Source organism: Pelodiscus sinensis, chromosome 17, assembly GCF_049634645.1.
Source record: "Pelodiscus sinensis isolate JC-2024 chromosome 17, ASM4963464v1, whole genome shotgun sequence".
Lineage (NCBI taxonomy): Eukaryota > Metazoa > Chordata > Testudines > Trionychidae > Pelodiscus > Pelodiscus sinensis.
This window is the reverse complement of record NC_134727.1, coordinates 24,811,253-24,821,877: the sequence shown is the minus strand read 5'-3', so window position 1 is coordinate 24,821,877 and position 10,625 is coordinate 24,811,253. Positions and strand designations below refer to the sequence as shown.

The 10,625-nt window shown below is 37.8% G+C and overlaps 1 protein-coding gene across 5 annotated transcripts in view; it reads right to left on the bottom strand.

Annotated features, from left to right (window-relative positions):
• Positions 1–5,848: 5,848 nt before the first annotated feature.
• The window catches only part of SEPTIN8 (septin 8), a 79,368-nt gene continuing 74,591 nt past the window's right edge, over positions 5,849–10,625 (bottom strand). For all 5 annotated transcript variants that reach the window (XM_075900343.1, XM_075900342.1, XM_075900341.1 and 2 more), the window contains one exon: positions 5,849–9,409. In XM_075900343.1, coding sequence (XP_075756458.1) covers positions 9,406–9,409 — 4 coding nt within the window. In that variant the 3' untranslated portion in view covers positions 5,849–9,405. The remainder of the gene's footprint in view (positions 9,410–10,625) is intronic.

Sequence of the window (10,625 nt, the reverse complement as noted above, 5' to 3'; positions counted from 1 at the left end):
CCTTATTTGGGAGATGAGGGGATAAAATACTGATACCTCTACCTCAGAGCTCTGTGAGGACTATAATTAATGACACTCATTTGTTGGGGGAGTGGTTTGCTCTTTAACAGAATGTTCTCCTGCGCCAATGTGTCATGCCATGAGAGATTTGATGCAGAATATTGCAACATAGGAAAGAAGGGCTGGGCTATCTTCTCTCACATACCATGGCAGCTCCATTGACTTTAGCAGTGTTACTCCTGATTTACAATTGTGAGAACAGCCTCTGGCTTCAGGGGCATTTTCTCTAGTATTTTAATAAAGGGTGAAGTTTAGGTGGTGGATAAAAATTCTTACTGAACTTTTAAGGCATGTTATTACCACCTACTTCTGTAATTAGGGAAGCAGAATTTGTGGCCAGGGAGGAGTGACAAAGGGCTATATACTATGGTTGGTTTGGGTTCCCTTTGCTGATGGTCTGTATAAATAGCCTAGCCCTGGTTTCCATGTTGACAGTCCATGTGAAGAAATGCCAGAGGCTAATTACAGAATATTTCCTAAGAGTAATGTAGCTCAGTGAGAGAGATCACATTGTCTAGTAAGGTGAAAAGACTTGGGTCTGCTCTCACCTCTCCAGTCTGAGCAGAATACAAATTGTTTTGGATTTAGCATCCCTCAAACGTTCAAATAAAGAGCTTGGCAGCTTTGTTTTGCTCTGGACAAGGGAAAAGCAGTTTGGGATTTTGGAAATTAAACTGCTTTCCATTCACAAGGCACTAATGCATCATCTTGGGATGAGCTTGGCCACTGGTCATTTACATTAAGGTTCAATCCCTCAGCTAACATCAAAGTACAACAACAGAATCATATGGGAAAATGAGCCAAAATGATTCCGCTATGTGATTAGAAAGTTCCTGTTCCGAATAGATCTTGGAGAGAGAGAGAGAAAGAATGGAGTATTCTAGTCCTGTGAACATGCTGTATGTAGCAGACAATTTTTCCTGGTGAACACAACATTTAATGGCACTAAAAACTAAACCACAGGTCTCTAACAGACAGAGAGCAGAAATCATAACAAGGATAACATTGGCTGGGGAGGGTGAGGTTTGTTTTCATTACAAACATTCAGTGCTTAACTAAAGGCACATTCAAACTTCTGCACAACACAAAATAGGTCCATGTCTGAAGTTGCGATAAATGCCTGTCACAAATCTTTCTGAATTTTGCTTTAGGGATCTCATTTAATTCTAAAAATTTCTTGTAATTGACAACTTATTTAACATTAAAATATTCAAATAGGCATACCTTTGCACCAGTCAAAAACACACTGCTGCCCAAAGTGAGTCTAGACAGTTCTAAGTGAGCTCCACCGTGATGAATATGGGCAGTACCTATGCCTACGCAGAGTGGTGGCTAATTAAAATCCTAGATAATGGACATCAGCTTTCAAAGATGGTTTCTTCTTTGCCCCTTGGCTTACCCTGTTCAGACCTCCCAAGCACCGAAACACAGTAACAAATATCTTTTACGCAGACGTGCCTTAACACAAGAAATCATTTACTATACGTAACTCATGGGACTGCTTAGCCCAAGGGTGGGCAAGACAGCCTCCGTAGGCTGAATCCAGCCTGCCAAACTCATTGATGCAGCCCACGGCCACCCTGGTGCTCCCCTGCCCCTAGGCCAATTGAGCCTGTGGACAGGGGAGCATGTGAAGTCTCCTCCCACTGCCAGGGGTGCGTGGCACCAGAGGGAACCACCAGCTGTTCAGAACAGTTGGCAGTTCTCTCTAGGCACTGGGACATGGGGGACAAAGACTTAACGTGCTCCCACCACCCCCAAGTCAATCAGGGTCTGTGGATGGAGCTCGGGAAGCCTCCTGGACCGGCCCCTTCTGACAGAGACCCCACCCCTTCCAGGGGCAGCCCGTAAACCACTCCAGAAATTTGTGATGTGTCCCCCCTTCAAAAATTGTTACCCATCCCGGTTTAGCCTGTATGCAGTCTCCTATTACTTCAGATACTGTTGCCACCCAAGCAGTCTGAGATTCTGAATCAAAATCTCAACCCATGTGAACTGCATGTAGAATTGCATGCACACACACTCTCTCTCTCTCTCTCTCTCAAAGTTTCCTGTCCTGTCCATCTGGTCATGTCTCTTCTTCATGAAATGTGTGCTACAGAGTTTGGTGATATTCCACAGTCAATAAAGCCTATTACAAACAGATCTAAATGTGAAGACACACTGCTATAGACATGGATCTATTAGTATTAGGGTATTTCATATAATATTCCACCCTTTGATCCCTACTTACTGCATATGTTGTACAGTTAATCTGAGAGAGAAGGTAATTTACAGTTACACATATTGGGAAACTCCTGTGGCCAGACACTGAAGAGACCCAGAAGTACAACAATAAAGAATTTTAGATGGATAGTTCATTTGCCCTTCCCACAGGTTTCTTGAAAGGAACACATCTGCTGAAACTTGAAGGAAAAGTACATGGCTACAATGGGCAAATACTTTCCCCCTTTAATAATAAGGGCATAGGAACAGACATAATATTTAGTCCCATATCATCTCTACAAACAATACCAGTGCACCAAGAAAAGGTGAAAAACCTCAGAATAAAAAACTATGCAGCAACATGCCTGTGAGAAGAGTCTCCTCCCAAACACCAAAAAGTTAGTGGTTTGGCTTATGTTTTGAAGCACAGGGGCGGGGGTAATATTACTTATTAATGTTGGTGTAACCTGCACCTGAGAGACAGTGAATCAGAGAGCTGTAACCAGCTCCTTAGTAGCCACCACTCTGCTTCTATCAGGTTTTATTTTAAAACAGATGTTTAAAATGAGGCAAAGATAACTAGATTTATGACTAAGATTATAAATATGTGGCTTCATTTTTTTCACTGCAAATGTTTAGGTTTACTATAAAGAACTCTTTTAAATTCTATATTCATTGAACACAGTTCAACTTTTTATAAAACCTACCTTAGGTTAGTCCTGTAACTAGTTTATGTATTTACTTTTAAACAAAAATGTAAAAATGGGCATCTGTGTATGTCTATACATTTGGTTTGGTGCAGCGGAAGTGTAGCGTTTTAACAGTATTTGCTTTAGGGGAAGTGGCCTCTGGCATTTATAGCCTACAACCATGACCTCAACATTTTTCTAGCTTTAGGCTCTACTGCATAGAACTTATCTCCAGCATTAACAAATTACATTTAGTTGTCCTTTAAAATGGTTCCATTATCACTCATCACATGAATAGATTATTTGCAGATAGAGAAGGATTCTGGAATTGCAATCAATATTACCTGGAACTGAAGAATCTGGTGCAAGCACAGAAATTGAGGACAGAGGGGAAGGGATTTTTGAACATGTATGTGTGTTATCATTGGGAAAACTGAACAATAAAAGGTGGGGGAGGGTTGGCTATAAAAGTTTTCAATAATCTACATTAAAAAGTATACAAAGTAATTATTGCTAAGAAATATTAGAATCCAGCTGATAGGTTAAGGCCATTAGAAACTTCTCTAGTTACAATCTAAAATCATTTTAAGAGGAACAAATATAAATCCCATTACAAAGGCAGCTGAAGCAGAAAGCTGAAAATCTGATTCATGCTAACACACGAAGTTGGTTCCTCTGTTACTTGGAAACTTTAAAACAATGTTTTTAGGACTAAGTTGTATGGGTTCTTAACCCCAGAGATCATTAGTATCCTGGTTTTAGTGCATGTCATGCATAAGCCTTAATTAGCAATTTATCTTATATTAAGTATCTTAGATTTCATTTATCAAGAAACCTGTTCAAGGGAACTTGTCCAAAAGATACAGTGTGTCTTAGTACTTGCTACATGCTCTCTTCTGTGCAATATATTGCAAGCATAAAGGTGAAAGCGCCAATTAATTTCTTCTGTATGAGATGTTTTGGCCTTAATAAATCTTCTAATTAACATGTCTTCCTGATGTTATGGAGCAGGCACTGGGAAGACTAAAAAAGCTACAGAAAGAACAAGAGAGAGTCAATATTTAAGTTGCAAGTAAATTGCATCAAGCATAGAGTGCACAAAAGGTCAAAGTAACACAACGCCTAAAGTTGCACATACGCTGGTAGCATGCAGTAGTCAGTATGTACAAGGCATACCTGACTTGAACAGAGACATATTCGAGGAAGATTTCATGCTTGTGTAAGACTTTGTTTGGAACTGAGATTTTTAAATCATCTGGTAAAGCTGGAAAAATGTGACTATCACACTGAAAAAACCATCCAAAATAAAGATATTCCACCGTGAGTGAAAGAAAGTGAAACCCATCTCTCTTGTACTTGAGTTTTACCATAATGGAGGACGTCTGGAGACTAGCTAGTTCAAGAAAAATACAATTTTCTAAGTATAAGTACAAAGAGGTCAAACCTGTCTGGACCCTAAAAACTTCATATACTTAACCACTACACAATCCTCCCTCTTAAATACCACAGAATTGGGAGGCAAAAAAAACTGGGTTTTGCTGCAGAACCAGATACAGGTTTGCTATGTGGGGTAGGGACCAATTGTTTGATCTCTTGTATTCTATTTGTCCCAGTCTGTAAACTACAAATAATACCTACCTCACCTGGGTGGAGTGAAGCTTAGCATTCACTAACGTTTATAAAACAGCTCTCAGATCCTTGGAAGGTGGTACAGAAATGCAAAATATTATTACAAAGGCTTTGCTCTTGCAAGAGAGAAGCCACTCTAAGAAATATTTTATCAGGTCACAAAGTGTTCACCTTTAATTATTACCAATTCAGTTACTACACAGAACTATGTACCCTTTTCCATCACCCACTTTCCACAGAGACATGATAGGTCAGTTTCTTTAAATCCTAGTTTAGGGTGTGATTAAGTCACATTTGCTTTCACTTCCATCTGCTTGGGACTCTGTTGGAAGTGTATTAATCTAATTCTAATAACTCACTGGGCTCCTAGGCCATGTCTGAGATGTTAGTAACTTCAAGATTATCAGGCTACATCTAGACTGCCCCCTCTTGCACAAGAGAATATGCAAATGAGGCATAGAAGTGAATATCGCCACGCCTCATTTGCATACTTAATGGGCCACCATTTTTGCACAAGGGGCTTTTACGCAAAACCCCCCTCTTGCGCAAGAGCCGTTCTTCCTGAAAAAAAGCGACAGAACGGCTCTTGCACAAGAGGGTTTTTTTGCGCAAAATGGTGGCTCATTAGGTATGCAAATGCGTGGCAATATTCACCACTTCACTTCATTTGCATATTCTCTTGCGCAAGAGGGGGCAGTCTAGACGTAGCCTCAATGGTCATGTGTACACATCATATGCCTTCCTTTTTTCACTCACATACACTGCAATCCACAAAGCACCAAATATTCGGTACATTTGTTTTCTATAGCTGTTGAGTGAATTAAGGGCACATTGTGCCCCCTCATAAGTATATATAACTTCCATTAGCACAGAGGAAGTGTCAGTAAGGAGACTCCTTTTCATGGAGATCTTGTAGTGAGAGTTTGGCCAACTTGATATCACAGAAACATCCAACAGATCTATTCTTAGAGAATCACACAGTGAAAGACTGTTTATAAGCATCTTGAAAAGCAATGTTTTCCCAACAGGACAGAAACTTTAATTGATATTTCAGAATTTTCCCCAAGATAGAAAAACATCTCTTTTTGTACAGCATATAAGACTAGTTAGCTCTTTTTCTTCATCACATCCCAATTCAAAGTCATAACAGAAAACAAATACTACATTTGGGTAAGTTTGCCATCATTAAACTATTATGTAATTTGGGAGTTATAAGCGGATACCAGTTTTAAAAAAATACTGTGAAATAAATGACACCACAAAACTCAAAATAAATGTGAGATTTAATAAAAGAAATAAGTACAAAGTGAACAGAAAAAATTGAAAGTCAAAAAACAGTATGAATGACAAAGTGAATGAATGCAACAGTTTCTGAGAAGCATGTTAACAAAAGAGCAGTTCCACAAATTTCTCCATATTCTTGCCAAATTAAAAACAAAAAAAAGCCAGTACCCTCTTCTGAGTGGAACTGCTCCATGCACACATAAAAAGTTTATAAAATTAAGAGATCCAAAATACATTTTAACTTAAAAAGCAGAAAAAATACATGGTAATGGGTATTTAAATGATAGAAAATGGATAACTTTTCCATTAATGCCAACATTTTACAGATGTATGTTAAAAAATAACCAGGAAAAATATTCTAATTTGATTGCTCATTTCATATATAATTTTTGAAGCAATCTTTATTGTCATCTAGTCTACAACATAAGAGGTAAATCTTCAGTTTGGAGTGAGATTAGCGTCACCTTATATTGATAACTTGTTAAATAAAAAGCAAGTACATACCTACCTTAATGCACCAAACATTTAAATTTGGTCTCAGGCAAAAATGAAAAATCAAATACTAACAAAAGAAGAAGGATATACTGACTTCCGTTGGAGGAGAATATTATAGTTTACCAATCCAAGAGGTTCATAATTACCATGATGAAGTTGAGATCAGTATTTTACTAAAAGAACAATGTTTACCACAACATGAAGTCAATGTATATATACCAATAATAATAATAATAATTAATAATTAAAATATTGTTACATACATTCTGAATGTCTTCAGAAATCTCTCTCATATGGCCAGGGAGTTGCAATTTTTATTTTTATCATTATTATTATTACTATTATTTTTAACTAACAACCTAAAGAAACAATAGTTACAGCTCTATGAATAAGTATTTCTGATCACTGATGAGCCAATCAGGAAGAAAATATTTGCATAGATGATCTTGTTGGCTGCAACATGAGATCAGGAAAATACTACTGACTGAAAAGCCAATCATGATGTATTCCTTTGCATGTGTGACCTAATTAGTTAATTTTATTCCAACTCTTAGTAATGTTAACCTTTGAGAAAGTAAAACATCATAAACCATAAGCTATTGTTTTCTTCATGTGATTAGTCCACTGATCTTTATGGAACTTCTCATATGAGTCAGAATACCATGATTTCCTACTAATCTGCCACATGACAATTTTCAGTCAATCAGGTGCATATGTAACAATTGCCATAGTCTTTGAGCATTTATTCTAACAAACATATTAACCTTCAACATTTGACAGTCATTCTTTACAATATACTTAGTTTAAAGTGGCACAGCCTTAAAATTAAATGGTCAGATCGCAGCAGACTCCTGAATAAGTATTAATACCATCAACTCTCTTTTTAAAATGGCCTGTCTTTAAACGTACCTGTATTATTTTCATGAGGTTCTTACTTACAAATATCAAGTAATACTGTGACATGATTTTCAATATATTCATATAAAAGGCCAACATTTGAAATATTTTCTTACTACACCTGAGCATGTGTTTTAAAAGCTGCTTTATCAGGATATGCAAGTTGAAGAACCTCAGCATACAATCCAGCTAAATGCTACTTCTGAACAGACCAACTAAAGGCTCAGATTACAAGGCTATCCACCATTATTTAAAAATCAAACAAAGATTTTTCCAGCATGTTAGCTTAAAGACTAAGAGATCTCTAAAAACGGTCAGGAAATGAAGACTAAATAAAAAGGACATGCTGACAATCAACACCTAATTAGCCAGTGTTCGCTGAAAAGGTTAACCAAAACTCTGAAGGCACTAAGACCAGGTCTACACTAAAGGAGAAGGTCAAATTAAGATATGCAACTCCAGCTATGTTAATTATGTAGCTGGAGTGGGACCTTAATTCAAGTTTCCCTGCGTCCACACAGTGAGAGGCCAACAGGAGCAAACACTCCCATCTGCTTCCCTTACTCCTCACAGGAGCAGAAGTACTGGCCACCAACATGGGTACCCTCTGAGTTCGATTCATAGGGTCTTAACTAAACGTGCTACATTGAACTCCGGAAGATCAATCATGGCAGCATCGATTTTCCTTCTAGTGAAGACATGGCCTCAGTGGGAGCTAGTATATATATTTTTTTCTTTTAGCCCATTATCCGATGGAATTTTTTAGTCTAAGACAACCACATCTAAATGAAAAGGGGACACTCTACCTAGCATGTCCATATTCACCAAGTGCCTACATCATGCAAAAGGTAGGCTTTTGGCTACTGCCTAAAATATTATTGTTGATCCTTATACAGCTCTGTGGAAACAATGGTTTCTAAATATCAAAATAGCGTTAGAGAGAAAAATTTGTGAAAGGAGAGGTCTAAGGCCAGGTCTGCACTAGGTGGCAAAGCTGAACTAAGGTATGCAACTCCAGCTAAGTGAAAAGCATAGCTGGAGTCAATGTACCTTATTTCAAATCTCCGCAGCATTCCCATTGAAGGGGGTCAATGGAAGAAATTCTCCCATGGACTTCCCTTACCCCTTGTGACCTGGTGGAGTACTGTACCAGAGTTGATGGGATTGCAATTAGTGGTCAATTTAGCAGGTCCTTACTACGGAGACCAACCCCTGGGAGACCAATAACAGGAGATTGCAGCTCCTGAGAAGTGGAGACAAGGCCTAAAGGAATTTGGAAATACATAACTCTGCTTAGGATCAGGCTGCTTATTTTGATTATGCATCTGTTTATGGATAGATTTTTTTTGCACTGGAAACAATTTAAAAGTTCAAGATGAATGATCAAAGCATCTTTACCTTGACAGCAAAATACACTGATTAAGTTACAGATGGAGTAAAATCCCATAATTCCATATTATATAACAAACCTTCAAGAAAGAAAAATCTTCCTATTTAAATGTTGCACATTAGCAGTAAAGAAAAATCAAAACATTGTCGTATGACTTGTGTTGCCACTCTCTATATATTATGCACGGCACAAAGTGTTTAGAGAAATTAGGTTTTTTTAAAATGACCTGAGGGTAGGTTACTGAGCCTAAAGCACTTGGGCCCTGTTAGGAAATTCAAAGTATTGTTTTCAACTCTAAACTTTTTCAAATTATGACGTTTAATAGAAAAATAAAAGGATGTTCTTCACACTACTCAGGACAAATATAGAAAAAAAATCAAATCAGAGCCCCATTAAGCATTAATAATTAATGCAATCAGTAAAGTCACTATCAGTTAGTAATATTAGTTCTGATAAACAGTTGTGGTCACTTTACAAGTGGATGTTTGCCCATCAGGTTTGAAACAAGCCTGCTCATTTTCAGGATTATTTGACTTGTGTCAGAAAATTTACAGTGTGTGACATTTATTTCCTTAAAAACTATTCATAAGTCCTGTACAGACAACAATAAATTGTTACACTGTAAACACTGATGAGGCTCATTTTCTCTTTCACTTTGGTCCACTCACACAATGTTATGACAGAAGTAACACAAGGTAGGAAACTCAAGCAACTTAACACATGAAAGTACAAAGTCCACTCTCGGTCTGTGTGCGATTAACTGAAAGAAACAAAAACATAAACAAAAACAGCATGGATTAATGTTATGGAAATTAAACAAAAGCAAACTCTAGTGAAATCTAGTGAAAACATATACAATGAAGAAGAGACCCCACACATCTGGCATTTCAGAACTCAGTAACTGCATCCTAAAGGCAGTGCAAAAGCATAATTTGGCTGATAACTGCCTTTGTGAAAGTCAACCTCCCTGTTAAAACATTTTATTTGATTATTTGCAATTCTTAATTCCCACTTCCTGATTTTATTAATTTAAGCTAGGGAAAAAATGACACTCAAAATTAAAAATCAAATGTCAGATTTAACTAGCCATTTTACAAGACACTCAGTGAAACAGAATTAGTAAAGCTTTTCCACCTGGGATCCCTACTGCATCTCCCCATTCCTTCTCCCTGGGCTTATTTATCTCCCACTCCCAAAGGCCCATAGAATATCTATCTGTCCAGGAACAGACAGCTGGTCCTCTGTTCAGATGCCACTACATCATCTACCAAATGGGTTGAGCATGCATCTTAAGGACTGCCTCTTTGGCAGTCCCAGGTCCCGATTTCCCATTGCCTGTATCTTGGATAGTCAGTAAGTGTAAAACACTACCATGATGAGTTAGTAGCATTTTACTCTCGCTTTCCACTACTATAAATAACTGCACAAGTTAAGGGAGCTCTGTATAACTAAAGAGTCAGCTTTATAGTGCATCAGCCTGACAAGTTTTCCACACACATACCCCTCCCTCAAGGTTAATATATTTTTAGTATAATTTTAAAGCTGTGCTCTTCAACTAAGTAGCACAAAGAGGAAGAGGCATCAGAGGATGTTTTTAGCAGTGTCCACCAGAGGTCACTGTTTGCACAGGTAAAAGCTATCATGACTCCAGCGCTTTGATCCTTGAGCTTTTGGAGAAACATCCCCTATTAAAGACACTGGAGAACTAGTGGTAGAAATGTAGCTGTGTTAGTCTGGTGCAGCTGAAACAAAAAAAAACCAGGACTGTGTAGCACTTTAAAGACTAACAAGATGGTTTAATAGGTGATGAGCTTTTGTGGGCCAGACCCACTTCCTCAGATCAAATAGTGGAAGAAAACTGTCACAACCATATACCAAAGGATACAATTAAAAAAATGAACAGGAATTTAAAAATGAACAGGAGAACTAGGAATTTAAACAAAACAGCTCCCATTAATTTCAATTTTAGTTCTCTT